The sequence below is a fragment of the Epinephelus fuscoguttatus genome, linkage group LG13 (assembly GCF_011397635.1).
Source record: "Epinephelus fuscoguttatus linkage group LG13, E.fuscoguttatus.final_Chr_v1".
Lineage (NCBI taxonomy): Eukaryota > Metazoa > Chordata > Actinopteri > Perciformes > Serranidae > Epinephelus > Epinephelus fuscoguttatus.
The window spans coordinates 860,397-881,827 of NC_064764.1; the positions used below are offsets into that span (position 1 = coordinate 860,397).

Below are 21,431 nucleotides of genomic sequence, written 5' to 3' on the forward strand. Positions count from 1 at the left end.
ATGCTGTTTTCACGCACATAAACGTCTTCTCATCTATATCATGTTCTGTTAAATAATTAAGCCTATTTAAACTAACTCAGACTTCTACTCAGTGAACAGAAAGAAGGCAGATGCCCATAAAACGGGTGATGGCCCAGCACCGCCACCTCTAATGGAGGCAGAGGAGCTGGCCCTAAGCCAGAATTTAGGAAGGCCAGTGGCTGAGGGAATCCCTGGAGGGAGCTCATCCTCTGAGCCCACCCCCCAAGACACAAGTGCCTTTATAAAATGTAATATGCCTAGGCCTATATATCTTTTTTTAAGCCTATTCATACAAATATTTATTTCCCTTTCATGTCTTTTTTTCTTTTGTCCCAACAGATTTTGATGGTGCTCTCTGCCTGGTCGAGCCCCCTCATGCCACAACAGACCTTGTAACTGTAAGTAGGCAATACTCCAAAGATTTTGCCAAATGGTACTTTAAGTATCCTGAAACATATCACTCATCTAGGATGAAGAGGATGAGGAAACTGTGTCTGCTGCCTTTACAGAGGGGGATTCAGAAAGGCCTATAGAGGTAACATCTTGATATGTTACTGATCTTCCCATTCACATTTCTTACCATGTTGGTGGAATATAGTGTGACATTTAGCCTCCACTGAAGTATTAACACATTCTCATCCTTTTTAACAGAGCAGAGCTGGGCAGCAGCAGGAGGGTCCCTCAACTTCCACTGCACAGATTGACAGTGAGATAGATGTTCAGTAAACACCAGAGGTTCATTCTGTGGAATTCATGTGCAACTGTATAATTTAATGTCCTCCTTACGCATTCCCAGTTACCAGTAAAAGAAGTTCACAAAATTCACCTGCTGAAAAAAAATACAGAAAACCGATAAAGAAATGCTATACTTGGACCGCCAGATTAGGAGGGCAGATCTGGAAATTGAAATACTGGCGCACAAGTTAGAGGTGGGTGCATGGTCACAGGTGAATTATGTTAATAATGTTAACTATTGGAACGTTAACTAAACTAGCTTTTGTATTTGTAGGAAATAAAGAAGACCAAATAAAATGTGTATTATGTCTTTATTTGACTGCTGTGGTGGTGGTGATGATGGTGACTTAAACTCTAAAGTGATTATGGCATATGATGTCTCTGACTGCTCTGCCATCCTAGATAGCTGGCAGGTAGATGGGGTCATCATCAGGGTCTTCAATTTGTAGGGCAGGGTGTTGCTCTCCTCTAATAGAGGCAATATTATGAAGAACAACACATACCACAATAATATCACAGGCCCTCTCAGGGGTCACCCTGAGGTGACGTAGGCACTGGAAACGGGCTTTCAGTAGGCCTATGGTCATCTCCACCCCGGCTCTCGCCCTGCAGTGAGCCCGGTTGAAGTTCTGTTGGGGGCCTGATTCAGGGTCAGGGTAAGGGGTCAGCAGCCTAGGTTGGCATGGGTAACCCCTGTCACCCAGCAGAAGGCCATCAAACTCTCCTGTAATGTATAGTGGATACATTAGAGTGTATTAAAGGAGGGAGACAAGTGAATTACATTGTGCAAATCTTTAGGCTGCTTACCACATTGCAGTCTGTTGCTCAGGTTAGACTCGCAATATATCCTCGAGTCATGAACAGACCCAGGCCACTTGGCCTCCACATTGGAAATGATGTATGCAACATCACATATGATCTTGACAGTGCAGAGAATGACAGATGTTAGTTGAACTATGATGCAGTCTTTAACATTTTGAAACAGCAGTCAATCTACATGTACCTGCACATTTATGCTGTGAATGGACTTCCTATTCACGTAATCGGCTTCATTATGTGAGGGAGCCGTGATGGGAATGTGTGTGCCATCTATGCAGCCAGTCACACTGGGAAATCCTAAAAGAAATTAAAATTACTAATCCCAGTCTGAGGTTGCAGCACAATGTCATTAACAGAATATAATTTAAAATTAATTTAACAGATCTCTACATCAATCACCTGCAATCCTGTGGAACTCCTCCTTGATGGCTCTGACAGGTTTATGTCTAGGGAAAACAACAAAGATGGGTAAAAACCGTTTCAGGGTGAGGCACACTTTTCTGACCGCCCTGCATACAGTTGCCTTACTCAAGTGCTCAGCATCTCCGACATTGTACAAAAAACTTCCATTTGCAAAGAAACGCAGCTCAACACACAGTATCTGCTGGAATGTGAGAGCATGACTACGATTGGTAATGTTGCAAATGTAAGGACGGATTAGGTTGTGTATGTAGATGATGGACTGTGACGTGAAACGGTACCACTCAAAAAGATAATTGTCTGGAAATGCTAGAACATCTATGCGTGGTCTGATAACCATCTCCCGATGAATATTTAATTCTCTGTGCAGTAATGCTGCACCTTCATCCAAGGGATCGTTATCAAAAGGCCATGTTAGTGAAAAAAGTCGCCATCTACTGTGCCTAATGGACTTCTAATATACTGACTCTGATTTTTTTCATGATTTTTTTTAAATGACAGATGGCAGAACTAGGCTACGCCAAAACTCGCCTGCTGACTGAATGAATGAGGAAATCAATCAATCAATCAATCAATCAATTTTATTTATAAAGCCCAATATCACAAATCACAATTTGCCTCACAGGGCTTTACAGCATACGACATCCCTCTGTCCTTAAGACCCTCACAGCGGATAAGGAAAAACTCCCCAAAAATAAACCCTTTAATGGGGAAAAAAAAACGGTAGAAACCTCAGGAAGAGCAACTGAGGAGGGATCCCTCTTCCAGGACGGACAGACGTGCAATAGATGTCGTACAGAACAGATCAGCATAATAAATTAACAGTAATCCATATGACACAATGAGACAGAGAGAGAGAGAGAGAGAGAGAGAGAGATGCAGGTAATGACAGTAGCTTACAACAACATTAATGAAAGTAATAATATTATAGTTATAGTTCTGGTTACTGCGGTACAATATGTTGAAAGTATGTATTAATACCTGGCAGTATACATGTGTGACAATAATCATATGTGTATAATAACAGTAGAAGTATAACTAATGACTAATGATGGCAGCAGCAGCAGGAGGCATCTGGCAGGACCATGGCAGCAGCACAACCACACACGTCACGCTGTCCAGGCACCGCTGCGGTATGAGTTAATCTGAGAGACAGTGGAGCACAAAGGCTCCGGAGAAGAAGCCGAGTTAGTGACATCCAGAATGGCCGGGATAGCTAGATGCAGTAATAGGATACGAGAGAGAGAGAGAGAGAGAGAAGGAGAGAAGGGGCCCGGTGTATTATAGAGGGGTCCTCCGGCAGACTAGGCCTAAGTCAGCCTAACTAGGGGCTGGTACAGGGCAAGCCTGAGCCAGCCCTAACTATAAGCTTTATCAAAGAGGAAAGTCTTAAGTCTAGTCTTAAATGTGGAGACGGTGTCTGCCTCCCGGACCGTAACAGGAAGATGATTCCACAGGAGGGGAGCCTGATAGCTAAAGGCTCTGGCTCCTGATCTACTTTTGGAGACTTTAGGGACCACGAGTAACCCTGCGTTCTCAGAGTGCAGTGTTCTGGTGGGATAATAAGGCACTATGAGCTCTCTAAGATATGACGGAGCTTGACCATTTAGAGCTTTATAAGTTAACAGTAGGATTTTAAATTCAATTCTGGATTTTACTGGGAGCCAGTGCAGAGAAGCTAAAACAGGAAATCACATGGAGTGTGTGGCTCTGAAAGAGGGTGGAGACAGAGAGAAACTCGAGGTTCATTGAGAAAAACCTGGTCCCGACCAGGTTAGGTTCATAGAGTCTGTTACTACGGTAAATGACAGAGAGCTTAAGTTACCTCTCTCTAAAACAGGCTGGAGTTACCCCTCTTTCTCTGGTTTGAGTTACCTCCCTTTTTGAAACGGAAAACTCAGAGTTTCCCTCATTTCAGGGTTAATAGATTCTGAGTTTTCACTAAACCTGCTTTGTGAAACGGACCCCAGGACTCTTTTAACACCACAGCCTGGGATGTATATTCAAACAGGCTGCCACCTACAATAATTCCACTGACCTCCAGGAGTACACCGACACCGTTGCTGCCTACATCACCAAGTGCATCGATGATGTAACAGTCCTTAAGACCATCACTGTTAGGGGCAATCAAAAGCCATGGCTGACAGGGGAGATCTACAGGCTCCTGAGGGCCCGGAACACTGCCTTCAGAGCAGGAGACCAGGTGGGCCTAAGGACAGCTATGACCAACCTGTCCCACGGCATCAGAAAGGCTAAGAGGCAGTACTCCAGGAGGATAGCCCATCACTTAAGCGACAGCAGAGACTCACAGAGGGAGGGACGGGGGATACAGACCATTACGGACTACAAGCCCTCACCGCAGACCTGCGACAGCACCATCTCTCTGCTGAACGAGCTGAACTAGTTCTTCGCTCGGTTTGAGGCGCACAACAGCATACCTGCTCAGAAGTTCCCATCCCTTACTGGCGACCAGGTGCTGAGGCTGTCCTCAGACAGTGTGAGGAGAACATTCAGCAGGATCAATGCTCGCAAAGCCTCTGGTCCTGATAACATACCAGGTCGTGTGCTGAGGGACTGTGCAGGGGAACTCACTGATGTCTTCACAGATATCTTCAACACCTCACTGAGTCAGGCTGTTGTCCCAACATGCCTCAAAACCACCACCATCATCCCTGTCCCAAAGAAGTCATCTCCCACCTGCTTCAGTGACTACCATTTGGTTGCACTCACCCCCATCCTCATGAAGTGCTTCGAACGGCTAGTCATGCATCTTCTCAAGACTGTCGTCCTCCCCCCCGAACCCCTGTCAGTTTGCATATCGGTCAAACCGCTCAACCAATGACGCCATTTCCACTGCTCTCCACTCAGCCCTCACACAACTGGACAATAAAAACTGTTAACGTCAGAATCCTGTTCATCGACTTCAGTTCAGCATTCAACACAATCATCCCCCAACAGCTCATTCTCAAACTGGATCGGCTGGGGCTGAACACGTCGCTGTGCAACTGGCTGCTGGACTTCCTGACCAGGAGACCACAGGCAGTTCGGGTCGGCAAGAACACATCCAGCACCATCACTCTGAGCACAGGGGTCCCTCAAGGATGTGTGCTGAGCCCCCTCCACTTCACGCTGCTGACCCATGACTGCACACCATTGCACAGCTCTAACCTCCTCATTAAGTTTGCAGACGACACGACCGTGATGGGTCCTAGGGGTGCATGTCACAGAGGACCTCTCCTGGACCCTCAACACTACTTCTCTGGCCAAGAAGGCTCACCAGTGCCTCTACTTTCTCTGCAAGCTGTGAAGAGCCAGAGCCCGAGCCCGAGCCCTCATCATGTCCACATTCTACAGAGGCACCATCGAGAGCATCTTGACCAGCTGCATCCCGGTTTGGTACACTGTAAGACATTTCAAGCTGATTCAACTTGCAAATGAAAGTTCACCTGCTGCCTTGAAAATGCAAGTTAACTCAACTTGAGGATAATCTTTGTTTCAACTCAAAAGTTGAAGTTCATCAAGTTGATATGACTACAATGTTCTAGTACTCTCAATGTAGTTTTTTTAAGTTGTCTAAGTTGATTTAACTTTTAACCACTAGTTGCTTCAACTTTTTACTGTAAGTTAAAACAAAGACTTCTTTTACATTATCAGTGCATGAAAACTTAATTTACCTAGTCCAACTAACTCACATTTCTGCATTGTTATAACTCATAGTTCAAAGTTAAAATAACTTATCGACATTTATACAACTTGCCATTTGGAGTCAAGAGGATTTAACTTTAAAATTTGTTCCAACTTAGATGTATAAGTTATCCTGACTGATAATTCCAAGTTTGCTTATTTTAGTAACAATCACTGAATTCTCGCAGCCTCTCTGTTCAGAAATATAACATTTATTTGAAAAACAATGTTATACAGCTTAAACATTAGGTTTTGATCTCAAACATGCTTTCACACCTAAATAGGTGGGTTGACACTGAACAATCAGGCTCATGTAAGACCATCAATGGGTTCATAAAAACCTGAGATGAACAAGAACAATGTTGCATGTTGGTAAATCTTAACCAACCATGACTTAACACATCAGTCTCGTTATAACTGCCAGTGTTGGGGTTGAGAGAGAGACAGTAAACGGTTTTATAAAATCCAAATATAAACAAGAACAATATGATACAATGTATCATGATACAACCCCAAAAACAAAAGTTTAACAAATCTGCTGGTTCCCACATTCTTCCAAAACCTGAAATGAGAATAAGAAAGATGAAAAAAGAGAAACAGAGAGTTTGAGGTATTGTGGGGTTCTGCTGAGACAAATGAAGGGATACTGAGAGCTTTCTAAAACCATACAACAAACTTCCATGTCTAGATAGCAGATCTCTTTAACCAATACTCAAGTAAAATTGTTCTTTTGTTAACATAGTTAGGACCTCACCAAAGGTTCTTACACATTTTAACAAACCTACAGTTCAGAACAGTGTGCAAGGTCTTCACCTTTTAATTTATGCTCTTTTCTTGACTTGCTTGGTCCATAACTGACTTGTGTTGTACAAACTACACTTTAAAAACATAAGCAATTTGTAAGAACAATGCAAAAGTCCCCCCAAACAGCTTCTTCTCAGTATGAGCTTGAGATGTGCATTAATCTGTGTAAAGGTGTTATCTTTGCAGTTTTATCTACATCTGAACTGCACTGTACAAACTACACTGCTGGAAACACAAACAATTTATGAAGAACAATCCCAGAGTCCAAAAACTATGTTTTCTTCTACAAGGAGCTAATGATGGGCATTTATTTGTTTACAGGCGATATCTGAGCAGCTTATTTCTGAGACCATGGATTCTTGCTGAGCACTGGTCCGGTTTAATGCTCATGATGACCCTCTGAAGGAATTCAAAGGAGTACTTCATGTTGCGGGGGTACTCGAGGTTAAGGCAGTAGATTGCACCCATTAACATGGCAAAGCCTGTGGGCACATCCTTGAGGTCATGCACGATAATTGTCTCCTCTATCACCACAGCCACATGAAAGACTTCCAGAGGAAATGCATCATGGAGAGGGCCTTCATGTCCAATAAGCAGTCCGACCTGCATTCCTTTCATTATCTCATCAAGGGTTTCTCCATGAGCCTAATGACAAAACATACACATCTCAACTGACATCTCCTGTTTGTAATTTGAAAATTGCAAAACAACAATATACAAATAGCAATTATTACATTTTAGATATTAGTAGCCTCAAAACAGACTGGATTTTGTTGTGCCAATGCCAAAAACAAGTCATTATTTTGTGTTAGTTTATCACTAAAGTAGCTCGGTGTTCATTTATCTGTTCTTTTAACCACAGATCAAGCTCACTCTGATATTGCATCAAACATAGATCATGTTAGGGGTTATAGCAGTTTTCTAATGAAAAACTTTTTTTAATGACTAATCAATGATGGATTGTTAAGACAGCCAACTATCAATTAAAGAAACTGACTAAAATTTGCATCCCTGCCAATAAATGGAGACTACTTAAAATGTGTGTAATGAATTTTAATTTACCAGTGGTTACTTTTCCCCAAAGTATTTAACGTACAATTTTAAGACTTTAACCTATAAATAAGATTATTTTTTACAATGCTAGAAAAACATGACATTAAGAGGACAATACAAGACAAACAGCAAGGTTTGGTGTTCTGTATAATACTTTAGAGTTTTTGAGGTTTTTTTTTTTTGGGGGGGGGGGGGGGGGGGGGTGTCCATGTGAGTATGGGGACTGACATGTTGAAGTATGGTCCATAATCCACAGTAAGAATTTTTAAACAATTTCTATAAAAATGAGCGTTTCTTTGGCAATGGCAATGTCTCAAATAAAGCGAGAGAAAAGTGAGTGTAGTATAAAATGTCTTAATATAATGACTTACATCACACATCCTGATTATATCGGAGGAATCCTCTGAAAGAAACTGAGGAAGACCAAGTAGGGCAGCTGCTCTCCTGTTTTGGTTTGTGTCCTCCAGGAAAAAATAAGACAAGAGTTGCAGTGAATTCTAAGCTAGAATCCAAATTTTAGTAAACATTATTAGCAATGTTTTTCTCTATGCTGTACATACCTCTTTTTGAAGACACTCCAGAATTCCACTCAGGGTCAACTTTCTGCTCGATGCGACAGCAGCTTTGTACACTCCCAAAAGACTTGGCACCATGGCATCTAGTCCTTCCAGAAATGACTCCAGCAGGTCTGTAGTGACAATTCTGTGGAACTCGGCGCTTAGCTGAAACAGATATAACAAAACAGCAGCGAAAAGGACATGAGTGAGGGAAAATCAGAGCAGCATAGCGCTGTAGCGGTAGGTACAAAGAAATTACAAATATCACTGCAAGACAGAGAACATGCTTGTTGTGGAAGAAGCATTCAGATACCTCAGTAAAAGTATCAATACTGCACTGCAAGTTAAAGTCCTACATTCAAAACATTACTTGCCTGAAGTACGCAAGCATTATCAGCAAATGTAAGGCACTAGAAGTAAAATTATTTATGTTGTAGTTAAATCTCCCTCCTGTCCAGGGCTTGATGCTAACTTTTTTCCCCAAGGAGCACATGTGCTCCTAAGTTGATAATGTGTTTTTCGTAATAAACGTGATGCAAATAGACATTTACAAGCAAAATTATTTAATGAATTTGTATACAAAATGTACAGAAAGGTAAAATCATCAAGTATTGCAATTTAATTTTGTCTTTAATGTTATTATCTTATATATATTAACTTTGCAATATAATTATCTTGTATAATGTTATTACTATCCTAAAACATTCTCCAGGTCCTCTGAAACTCTGCAGGACTTATTTCCACCCTGCCCAGCAGTGGTACCGTGGAGAACGGTCCCTAACTGTGGGGAGAACGGAGCAGGCTTCTCCGCCACACTTTGACTTATTCCCACCCAGCCCACAGCCTGGCCATGGAGAACGGTCCCTAACTGCGGGGAGAGGGGAGAGGGCTTCCCCGGAGGTCCGCCACTTAACCCAGTCCGTCTCCTCCGCCACACTTTGACTTATTTCCACCCTGCCGACAGTGGGACTTATATTCATTGTGCCAACAGTGGCTTGGAAAACCGCCCACAACCGTGTCACACGGGGAAGAGGGAAGAGGGAAGGCGGCTGGAGTTCCTCCAACATTTGCAGTTAGATTATCATATTTTTTTATTGACAAAAATATAGGCTGCTGCGGCTGATTTTTTTATGCGCACATGTGCCCCTAAATATTTTTTACAGTTCGCACAAACCTATTTTTAGCCGCAAATGCGAGTGAAACGCTCGCACTGTCAAGCGCTGCTGTCAGTGTTTTACTATTGGATTAGTATCACTACCGCATTCAAATTAAAAACATCTGGAGATACATGGTTTCACTGGACAGGAAGGGGATGACAAATTGCAATCTGAAAGTAACTACTAACTAAATAAATAAGACAAATGTAGTGCAGTAAAAAGTAAAATATTTGCAGTGAGAGGTAGAGGAGTAAAAGTAGACAATTGTACAAAAAAGAAATACTCCAGTGAAGTACAAGTACCTATAATTTGTACATAGTAAATTGTAACTGAATAAAGTACTTGAGTAAATGACTTTCACTTCCACTACTGTTTTTGACTACACATAACAAAATACAGGAATTGTATGCAGTACTGAGTTGGCAAAGGATTACCTGTCTTTGACAAAACAGTGCAGGCCATCTCTCCATGACTTCAGAGATGAGTGGTTCATCACCGATGACCTCCTGTCTTCGCTGTGAGAATGTTGAAATCATCAGTTCATCCAGGAGTTGTAAATCTGGATCTCTCTTCTGCACTTCTAGAAGCATTGTCTCACGATCCTTCTCTGATTTCGCAGCAGTCTGTCCATCAGGTGGCTCTGGCAGGTAGTGGATCTCTCCCTTTTTTGACTTCTTGACTGGCTTGCAGCGTCCCTCTCCCCTTTTTCTTTTATTTACAAGAACTTCAGGACATCCAGCTACCATCATTCTCTGACGGTAATTGCCCATCTTGAATCTCAAGCTGAACACCCAGCAATACCATCCTTTACCTGACCCAGGCTCCCTGAGACAAGGGTGCTTTGCAATAAGAGCTTTGGCTACGCTTTCATAATGGTCTTTGCTGGGATAGGCTGTGATTTTGGATACAATATCAGCAAGTCTGTCCAGTATTTCACTCTTCACACCCTTTGAGATGACCATTACAGTTCCATCCTTGGCATAGGCATCATTTGCGGCCCGTAGTTGAAACTCAACATCATGGGAAAAAGCTGGGATAACAAAGGGATCAGGCCATTCAGCTGAATCACAACTAGTCGGGAACCAAGGCTTGCGGTGTCTAATGTTGAGTCAGAAACCACTTCAGAGGACGTGAACAAAACTTTCAGAGTGGCTCGTCCATTGGTAGGTCCTTGATATCTGTCAAATTACAGAGCTCATTCCCAAAGTCTGGATCTTCAAATTGTAGAATGAAGTTCCCTCGGAGGCCCAGAGTGTTGCGCAGTACTGTACACAGTTCATCAACTGACGAGGGAACATCCTGTAGGGTGACACGCCTTATTTCCTGAGGTGAGACGATAACTCGGAGAAGCATCATTGAGGAGTCACCAACAGCTGAAACACAGTGAACAAACAAGAAAAAAACAATAACAATATTAACAGACCTTTTTTTTCTTTACTACCCTGTTATATGCTACAGAGAAGAAGGGTGTATTTAAATGTACAAAACAACCCTCCCTAATCAAACATTACCTTAATGTAACAGGAACGTCCTTGGAGTGATGAGCAGCTTTCCTTCAACAGGGTATGCAGCAAGGGGGGTGTAGTCATTCAGACTGTGAGATCAACAACCACAGTTACTTTTAGGTCTTTTCTGGCCAGCTGGTAACACCTGAAATGCTCCATGAAGGATGCTGTGAATAGTTCCATAACGAATAATATGCAACCATCCACGACACAGATCTCCAGTACTGTCCCAAAATCTGGCAGTCCACTTGTCTGTCCAACTGAGAGCACCATTCCTTTAGAATAATTTGTCCCATTTAAGTAAGCAATGGAGGTGAGGGAAACAGAGTCCAGACCTTGAAACTTATTCTATAAAGCCTCTCTGACAGCAGCATCCAAGATGCCCACAGACACAACTGATACTCGCCCAGTCTCAATGCTTGGTTTGAAAATTGTTGGCATCTCCAAATAATATGCCAACATCAACTGATGTCTTGTGGCTAAAGTGTGCAGAACATTTTTGAAGTTCCCAGTGTTGTGAACCACTTTTTTAAAGAATGAATGCTTTGCCTCAAAGCGTATTGTCCAGAACTCAAGCGGACCAAATTTCTTGATCAACACAGGATAATGTTCAAGATAATGATGTTTAGGGCGTAGTTTAGTACCAGGAAATATTTCTAAAAGCAAATGTCTATGGTCACAGATTTTTGCTTGTAGGTAGCACAGGATTTCTGTTGTGAATGAGGGGCTGGATAACAGCTCCACAATGTCTTTCAGTTCAAGGATCAGAGACCAAGTTTTTTCACATTCTGGGATTTGGTGGCCAATCAGCAGTGGAAGAAATCGCAGAAGCGCCCAGTTCTCGTGTCCATTGCCACCAATAGTTCCATTTTTTGAAAAGTTTGTATGGATTGATTGAGGTCGGTTAGTTTTGTCACAAAACTGAAAGGGAAATGATGCTATTCTTTCATTAAGGTCAGTCAATGTGAAATACTTTTTAGCAATCAGATCTGAAAGACATATGCACAGTTCCACAGGTACAATTCCTTCCAGCAGATCATGCAGAAAATCCGGTGGAAACCCTTTTGCAGGATGAAAGTGGGCAAGTCTTCTTAAAGGACAGTCTCTTTTCAAACCATCAACACACGAGGCATCAGTTGTTTTAAGGACAGTAACAGCTTCATGAAACAATTGTGGTGTTCTCAAAGTAAAATTCCCACTTCTGACATCATGTTCCTGAATATCTATACGGTTAGCCAAACAAAATCTGCAAAATTTCTCAACATTAAAAGATTCTTGGTATCCAGAAAGTGAGTGTGCACTTAAGTTATCTGCAGACACAAACACAACAGTACCTTTGACATTAGACCCAAGACTTTGTACAAATACACCTATGTTCTCTAAATGCTGGAGATCTCTGATAAGTGGCTCAAAAACCGTGCTGTAACCATACTGTTTTATGTGTACAGTTTTGCACAGTACAGCTAGATAAATTGATGATAATGTTGATCTGAGTCTTATGGGTAAGTTGGCTATCACCCAATAAATGCCACACACTTTGTGTTTCTTTTTTGAAGTCCCTAATGGATTACAAACTTCAAAATCATCGATGTATAAGCCAAGAGCAACTCCTAATTCTTCAGTGAGAAGTTTGTTTTCTTTAAAGTATTCACCATCTTGAAATGAACTGTAATGACCTTCCCTTTGACTCGATGTCTGTAATGTTTGAAGAATCTCACTTTTTTCCAACAACTTACTTAACAAATCTAAAATAGGGACATAAACAAATGAATGTTTTTTTTCTTGTGCATTTAGCACATACTCGACCGGTTCAATGACCGTAAAGTTTTTTTTGTAAAATGACTGTCTTTTACGCTCTGTGCCCAAAGGCCCTTGCCTTGAAAGAAATTTCAGAGGGTTCAATAATTGTATTTCATCAGACAATGATGCTACAACAGAGGCATCAGCTACACAGTTATTTGCATCCAATACTTTCTGTATAATTTTCTTTACGTTTTGATTAGCAAATTCTCCAATGTCAAATAACTCATCAATTACTTCCTGTATTGCTGTATTTGAAACATGTAAAATGGTTTGCATGCGGAGCAATAAAGATGCCAACTGATTTTTAATGGCCTCTCCATTTTCAAAAAGAGGTTCAGCCTCCGGTATAGGATCATATGAAGGTGATTCCTCAGTATCAGAAACAAAATCCTCCCCAACTGCTACTACTCCATTTGTAAGGGTATGCTCTACACAAAGCTCTGGTCTTAAACTATTTAGGGTGGAAAACTTATGATAGCGACTTCTATGAGCAGTAAATGTTGACAGTATACTAGACTTGAAAGAGCAATCTGCAAATGGACATTTAACTGTTTCCCTGTTCCTTAAATGTGTCTTCAAGTGAGCATAATATTTGTTAATGTCACTAGGCTCTGAGAATGTACACAAATCACAGCATAACTTAGTCACAATTTTTTTACCTTCTTTCACATGTTCTTTCAAATGATTTTTAAGTTCAGCTTGAGTTTGAAATGTGCTCAAACAGTCCTCATAAATACAGACAAGGCCTGAGCTCCTCCGATGATGTCCGTGACGCTCTTTGTAATGCTGAATTATTCTTCCTTGCCCATTGGTGGTGAACGCACAAAACTTACATTTCCACTTCATGAACTGGACATGCTTGTTGACACCTGTAAAGTGAAAATAAAAATGAATTGCATGTTTAGGTAAAAGACAATGTGTTACAAAAATAACACCCAAATACTTACATATTTATTTTTCAAGTGTTTAAATTATTACTCTTTCAAAATGCATAATATTACTTAATATTACTTGTTAGTAAAAACCTGCTACTATAATATTTACTGCCAGACCCTTCCTAACCTATGTCTTTGAAAAGTCTAAATGTTTAAATAAATAACTATAAATAATGACATGCTGACTGAGCTAGAAGACCAGTCTGCTTCTTTTAAATCTTGTAATTGTGAGGCTTCTCTAAATTTTCCAAAGTGCGTGGATTAAACTCTGTAAGTGTAACTAGTCATTTCACTGCGGTTGCATGACGCTCAAAACCAGTGCTTTAAGTGGTAAAAAAATAAGTGACGGAACTCCCCTTATTCAACTGTTAGCAGGTAAATTAGGCGGTGGGCGGTCGGTACCAGCAGATCATTAAGTGATAAATTCAAATACTACATGATGCTGATTTTAAAAAAAAATCTTTTTATTGATGCTGATTTAATTTCAGTTTCAATTTTATTTATAAAGCCCAATATCACAAATCACAATTTGCCTCACAGGGCTTTCCAGCATATGACATCCCTCATCCCTCAATAATCATATGTGTATAATAACGGTATAAGTATGACTAATGATCACAGCAGCAGCACAACCACACACTTCACACGATGCAGGCACTGCTGTGATATAACAAAAATATTTTTCTTGAACTTACATGTGTCCCAGGCCACTGCAGTTGTGGAAACTATATTTAATATTAGATATCACTCAGACAAATATTTGGGCAATTGTGTGCTTTAGAGGCAAAGGGGTTATTGTTGACGTTGATGGCAACAGTGTTGCTGACGCCACCTCACTGCTAGCCTGGCAGCTAGCAGATGCGCTACTGCTAGCTGCTGCTGCAGGCTGTTCGTCACTTGCATTTTCTGTGGCGTCTTCAATGTCGTCATACGATTCCGGCCCGGTCCGGGTTCTTTTTGTGCCATTTTGAAGCCATGCCAACATTTACAACAGACTGAAATCACCCGTTGTATGAAACGAAACGTTTGGCTACGACTAGCCATGGGATGTAGCGCCTGGCGTGCAACTATCAACAACAACTGTACTAACGCGAGGTCTCGCGAGAAGGGACAGGCGTGTGGTGCGTACTTGTACATAACGTGGTGCACACTGGGTAATGTAGTATAGCCATAGAAAGAAAACAGGACAGGGTACTATGAGCTCATGAGAAGTCCCAGTACTAAAAAGTCCCGGTACGCCAGCGGCTAAAGTCTAAAAAGTACTCCGTACCGGTGCGTACCGGCCCACTTCAAGCACTGCTCAAAACAATGAATCCACCATTTAAGCTGCAACAAGCGAAGGAGAGGCTACCTCGATCAAGTTACACACAGGAAGTCACAGACCCAGCAGCGAATCCGGTCAATTTTCGAAATAAAAACACCTTGTGCAAAAAGTTTAATGTAAAGGCCTCCCTTACAGTTGTATTATCTTAACAGTGCACCTGGTTGGTTACGATATCATTCACCAGCACGTTAGTTTCGATTGTTTGAATAAACTCCGTCATCAACAACAAGTCTCCTCCAAATGCAGCTCCTCTGCTGCTGCAAATGCTTGTCTGCACCACACATACACACAGAGCGGGGGAAAGGCGACGAGAAAATGTCCGCTCTCAATTTGAGTTGTAACTTATCTCTGCAGCATTCTCAGAACGATTAAGGTCACAAGTAATTATCAGCATATAAATAATTATTAAACAACATTAATAAATTAACTTTTCTACTTACTGGTCGATATAAATGCAAGGAGCAGGCCACTGTCTAACCAGCTAAGTTAGCTTTACTAAGCTAATATTAATGGCCGCTAGCAAACCATCGTAGTTAACGTAGTTCAGTGGCCCACAAATGAAAAACAAATATTGCGGACACGTTTAAAACTAACCCTAAGTGCTTGTATCAAAAGCATGACTGATTATCGATAAGTCAGTCCACCACGAGTCATACATTTTTAAGCTAACATCAAGGTCAAGTCATTAACGTTAGTATTTCCAGGCTATTAATGAGCACGGCCACGGACGTAATTTTAGGGGGGGACGCAGGGGACATGTCCCCTGCACTTTTTCAAAACGCCGTTTTTGTCCCCTGCAGTTTTTACCGTCCAAAAACAGTTTTACACTATATTAAACTGAGACGCGTCAGGCACTAGGAACAAGCGGAAAACGGCCGCTAAAGCTGAAGCCTCTTTAGACCGCCCACACACTCCTCGATTGGCTCTGCCGTTTCTGTGTGATTGGCCGTCCCCCCTGTCACTCAATCAGGTTGTAAACCGCCAGGATTTGTGTACACCGGTTTGCTAGTTGCCGGAGACAGGAGTTCCCGACTCGAGCTTCCCGGTAATCTGCCGCTGCCTGTAGGCTAAGTTGTTGAACATCATGTTGGACGTTTGTTCTGCCTGGGTCACTTCAGCAAGACAGATTGTAATATTAGAGATTTCATTTACACTAATGTTTAATTTATGTCCATGTGCTATCTATGTTGTGAATCGCGTGTGTGCGTGCGGCGTGCCTCTGTGTGGTGTGTGTGTGTGCGCGCGCGCGCGCGTGTGTGTGGTCAATAGGCGCAGCCAGGATGTCAAAAAAAAGGAAAATGGACATTAGAGACTTCTTTAGAAGTCAAAGTGTAAGTTGCTCAAATTATAGGCTACCTATCCTGCAACACCTTCACTTCACCTCCCAATAAAGCAGCATCCACTGCAAGATCGTCCTCATCATTTACAAAGCTCTCAATAATCTTGTAAAGTGTCTGTGAGTTTTGAAGTGCTGATAAATAAAATGTATTAGCCTACTGTAGACCCTCAACAATGCAGAGATTTTTTTTAAACTTATATTTAATGCCAAATAGATAGCCTACACTTTTGATTATTTTTATTCATTATTTTCATGTGTGTTGAAAGGCAGCAACTGTTTTTAAAAAACACCAACAATGAAAGATTTAGGAAAAATACAATAAAACCTCAGATTACAAATGTGATTTTATACGTCCATACTCATGATAATTATAAAACTAAGATTTTTTCTCTATAACCATGTCATCAAAATTGATTATTGTTACACCGCAAATTGTCACACTGTTCATGTCATGCATCAATATATTTTTGTCAGGTGATGGATAGTACAGATGCAGAAGGAGATACTGGAGGAGGTAGAGCAGGAGAGGCTGGAGGAGGTAGAGGAGGTGAAGCTGGAGGAGATGAAGGAGAAGAGGCTGGAGGAGGGAGAGGAGGAGAAGCTGGAGGAGATGAAGGAGAAGAGGCTGGAGGAGGTAGAGGAGGAGAGGCTGGAGGCTCACAGGTGAGGTTGAAAGAATAAACATTAGTCATGAGATTAACCATTGTGACATGAGCTGGGTCAAGAACTCACTGTAGGGAAGGAGTGACATAAACTAGTTTATTAGGCAGTATTTTTGTCATTATTAATTAGTAATTCATTAAATTATAAATTGCTCATAGATATTCCACCTTCTGTTATGTTTATCTTAGCTGGATCAGCAACAGCCAGGGGTCAGCAGATGCTCAGGCAGTAAAGGAGCACAAGATGGAAGAACAGGGCCAGATCAGATAACTGAGCCATATCAGCCCAATCCAAAGGAAATCGCAGTTCAAAAACTTGCAAACAGAACCCTACATTTCCAAGAGAAATGGTTTAAAGAATTCCCCTGGGTTCATTACAGCCATAGTGTGAAAGGAGTCCTGTGCTTTTACTGTGTAAAAGCATTTCAACTTGAAAAGTCGTCACTGGCAAAAAACACTGATCCAGCATTTGTCTCAGCTGGTTTCAGAAACTGGAAAAGGCTGTGGAGAAATTTACAGATCATACAAAAAGCAGGTCTCATAAGCTTGCAGTTACTACACATTGCCAAAAAGAAAATCCAATTGATTCCCAGCTTTCTAGTGCATTGGCAGCATCACAGCAAAAGGCAAGGGCATGCTTGATGAAGATCATGAGCTGTGTGCAATTCCTAGGCAGACAAGGCCTAGCACTCAGAGGAAATGAATCTGAGGAAGGAAATCTTGCTCAGTTACTCAGGTTGAGATCAGATGATGACTCCATGCTGTTCAAGTGGCTTAATTCGCGTTCTCATGATTATACAAGCCCCCAAATCCAAAATGAGATGTTGAGCATAATGGCAAACTCCATTGTCAGAGATATAGCCTCTGAAATCAGAGCACAACCAACTTTGCAATACTCCATCATTATTGATGGAACACAGGACATTACTGGGACTGAACAGGAATCAATCTGTCTTCGCTATGTTGACCACAACCTCATTTCTCAGGAAGCATTTGTTGGATTATATGAAGTGTCACTCACAACTGGACAAAACCTAGCAAATGTAGCCAAAGATGTGCTGCTTCGTCTCAATTTGTCTCTTGATGGGCTCCGGGGACAGACATATGATGGAGCAGCAAATATGTCTGGAAAATATGCTGGTGCTCAGGCCTATCTTACACAATCACAACCTCTGGCACTGTTCGTACACTGTGGTCCTCACTGTGTTAATTTGATAACACAGGCAACTTGTGCAGCCTCATCTGTCGTCCATGATGCACTGCAGTGGGTCCATGAAGTCGGGCATCTGTTTGGACTTTCAGGAAAGTTCAAGACCATATTCTGCAACATTGCCACATCTGAACATGGGTCATTTAGCACACTGAAACCACTGTGTCCTACACGGTGGACTGGTCGCAGCAGTCCATTCAGTCCTCAAACAGTATGAGGCAGTGTTGCTCAGTTTGGAGGAGATGGCGTCAACCGGTGGCTCTGAAACAGCTACAAAGGCAAATGGTCTCCTTGACAGATTCCAGAGAGGAAACACAGTGCTGGGACTCCATCTTGCTTTGGAGGTTCTTCAGGAAATGGAATGCCTCAACAAATCATTGCAAAAGCGAACCATCACAGTTGCAGGCATGCAGGCTGCAGTAGATTATGTGAAGACAGCTCTGCAAGAGAAAAGAACAGAGGAAGATTCAAACAGATCTTTGACAGGGCAACAGAGCTGGTCACCTCACTAAACATCAGCCCAATTGAAATGCCTCGTATCCGCAGGCCACCAAACGCCTAGCTGAAGTTTCAGCACATGCCCCAGCAGCTTCTGTTGACTACTTCAGAAGGGAGTTCTTCCAGATGCTTGACACAGCAGATGTGCAATTCAGAGAGCGGTTTCATCAAGCAAGCCTTGAAGTTCTTCAGAAATTGGAGAATGTGCTTGTAACCGGAAAAAGTGATGCCATTGTGGACCAGTATCCAGAGATTAACAGGAGGATGTTGGATGTGCAGTTAGCCATGTTCAAATCAAAAAACACCTACATATCAAGCACAGAAGCTGCAGACATCCTGAGAGGCATGCTGCCTGAAGTCAGAGGTCTTTTTGATCAGGTGGAGGTCCTTGTGAGGCTGTTGTTGGTTGTTCCAACATCGTCAGCTGAAGCTGAGAGGAGTTTCAGCGCACTGAGGAGGTTAAAGACCTGGCTTCACAACTGCATGAAGCAGAAACGCCTGAACAATGTGGCAGTTTGTCACATACACCAAGAAAGAGTTGACGCCTTGGACAGGAAAAAACTCTGCCAGGAATTTATCTCTGCCAGTGATAGAAGACAAAATGTTTTTGGAAGCTTTGGATGAGTTGATTATGTTGACCTTTCTGTGGTCTTTGGGCAAATTGACCCTTGTTCACTTTTCATTTGTCAAAAAGAGGATTTAAAGAGGATATAATTGTTGCACTCATTTCAAATCAAATTGATGGTCACTACTGGATGATGGACATTTTATTCTATTTCCCCCCACCTGTGATATTCCTAGGTCAGTTTGACCTGCCCACCACTGGGTGGTGCTATTAAAATGAGATTTGTTTACCATATATTCCAAAATTAAATGTAAAATTGGTATTACTGAGTTGGAGTGAAGTTGACTAACAATGTGACACACAGAATTTGGTGATAATATTTTGCTACATGCTTTACAACCAGTCAAACCAAAAAATGGGAGCAGTAAACTTAAAAGTAACAATAGAAAACTAGAAGAACTGCTAGAAAACACAGTAAACACAGTAAAAGAGTCTGAGTTTTATTAAAAATACTTGTGTCCCCCCCACCTCTAAAATCAAAATTTCGTCCATGAGCACGGCGTCAGGTTAATGTACATAGTTAACTCAACTGAAGTTACAGCACCCAAACTTAAGGAAGACAACCTAACATTTTAATATAACATTCATTTAAACTCACCTCCTGGCGCTGCCTCACAGTAGAAATAAAATCCACACCGTCACGTTTCCCCGCTTCTCCTTGCAGACAGTCGGTTAACTTGTATTGCTCCGCCTCAATTGGAAGGCCGTTACACAGACACAGACTCCCTCCGCCGGTGGCAGTCCTTTCTCATTCACCTCAAAGTGACCCTATTTTATTAGGAATTCAAATATGTGACTTGTCTTCAGGATATAACAATAATTATGTCCATGCTTCAACCATACCATCACTTTAAAGGGGAATTTATTTTATATTCAAATATGGCCACACCCTTTTTTTCTGTAACTCCAAACCCCCATCTCCCGCCGTTTTTCTTGTCTCTCTTTTTTCTACAGATAACTTACAAAGGCAAGTTAAGTCAACTTGGACAGAGCTTACAAAAATGTTAAATAGTCAAGACAATGAATTAATCTAAGTTTAACTTTTGAAAACTAGAACAGCCGAGTTCAAAATCCAAAACTTGTCAGAGCTCTTTGAGTTAAAGAGAAACAGTAAGTGAACATAACTAAATGGGACTGCAATGTTTTACAGTGTACGGCGCCTGCACAGCATCCGGCTGCAAGACCCTCCAGCGCATTGTGAGAACAGCTGAGGAGCCAGAATGAATAAGCTACACCTGTCTCTGCATTACTGTTACATTTCTTTCTTTTTGCACTATTGTCACACCAAAGACTCTTATCAGTTGCGTGCCTCATGTCTCTGCATTCTTTGCATTTTGCATTTTATCTTTGTTTTTGTTCTATTGTTTAAATTTGTAGTTCTCTCCAGACTTTGTTTTTTTCTGTATAGCTTAGTTAGATCTATATTGTATATTTTGGAATTATATTGTATATATTTTCTTTATTTTTAGTTCTAGATTTATGTGTACATCGCTACAATATAGGTCTGAGAGTAACATAATTTCAATTGTCTGTATGTCCAGTGCCTATGTGATATTAACAAATAAAGTTGACTTGACTTGACTTGACTTGACTTGACTTGATGTTGCCAACACCGGCTTCTGCTCATAGCCGGTCAGACGCTAGTGGCTCCGTTAGTCCATTTATGGACATAATGTTATGTTGATCACATTGTCATATTGCTCATTATTATTGCAATACATGTTGAATTCAGTACCATAATGCCGTCAGCACAGGTTGCCGATGTAGGCTGCTATTTATCAGAACTAATAGCAAGATCTAGTTTAAGCTTGCACACCGGACCGGTCCAGCAAAATCGGAAATCAACCCAACTTTACTATTGGCCAAACACACACACACACACACACACACACACACATACTCATACTAACCCTACATACAAACCTGGGAAAACATCTATAAAATGCTCCTGATTTTACTGACTTTATTCCAATAGTTCAAAGTCATATAACTCATTTTATGGAGACTTAAAGGATAACTTCAGTATTTTTCAACCTGGGCCCTATTTCCCCATGTGTATGTGTGCGTATGATTCATAGGTGCAACTTGTTTTAAAATTGGTTCAGTATTGAGGGAGGCGGATGCAGCCGGCAGCCGCGAAACGAGCTAAAACAGTAGATATGGGGGCAAATGCGTCCCGTATAAGTTTGCGCATTAAAAGTGCTTTTTGTCGCCACTGACCAGTTCAGATCGCCAGTGCTATCTCTGTAAATAGAATACTAAGCGTTTCCCTTACCCTTC

At 41.6% G+C, this 21,431-nt stretch overlaps 3 protein-coding genes across 3 annotated transcripts; all 3 read right to left on the reverse strand.

The window, feature by feature from the left end:
• Positions 1-1,154: 1,154 nt before the first annotated feature.
• LOC125900256 (putative nuclease HARBI1) lies at positions 1,155-2,386 on the reverse strand (the record flags this gene model as incomplete). Its single annotated transcript, XM_049595157.1, has 4 exons — positions 1,155-1,480; positions 1,564-1,675; positions 1,760-1,872; positions 1,975-2,386. Coding segments are annotated over 4 exons (963 nt in total), but the record flags the coding sequence as incomplete, so codon positions are not given.
• A 3,556-nt stretch (positions 2,387-5,942) lies between these two features.
• Positions 5,943-10,364, reverse strand: LOC125900097 (uncharacterized). The gene is made up of 4 exons (XM_049594876.1): positions 9,685-10,364; positions 8,097-8,258; positions 7,908-7,997; positions 5,943-7,128 (listed from the first exon to the last, which is right to left on the reverse strand). Exons 1-4 carry the CDS (start codon positions 10,210-10,212, stop codon positions 6,799-6,801), a joined length of 1,110 nt encoding a protein of 369 aa, XP_049450833.1. The 5' UTR covers positions 10,213-10,364; the 3' UTR covers positions 5,943-6,798.
• A 613-nt stretch (positions 10,365-10,977) lies between these two features.
• Positions 10,978-14,731, reverse strand: LOC125900072 (uncharacterized). Its single transcript, XM_049594837.1, has 2 exons — positions 14,189-14,731; positions 10,978-13,427 (listed from the first exon to the last, which is right to left on the reverse strand). The coding sequence occupies exon 2, from the start codon at positions 13,402-13,404 to the stop codon at positions 11,104-11,106; it is 2,301 nt and encodes a 766-aa protein (XP_049450794.1). The 5' UTR covers positions 13,405-13,427; positions 14,189-14,731; the 3' UTR covers positions 10,978-11,103.
• Between the last annotated feature and the right edge of the window lie 6,700 nt (positions 14,732-21,431).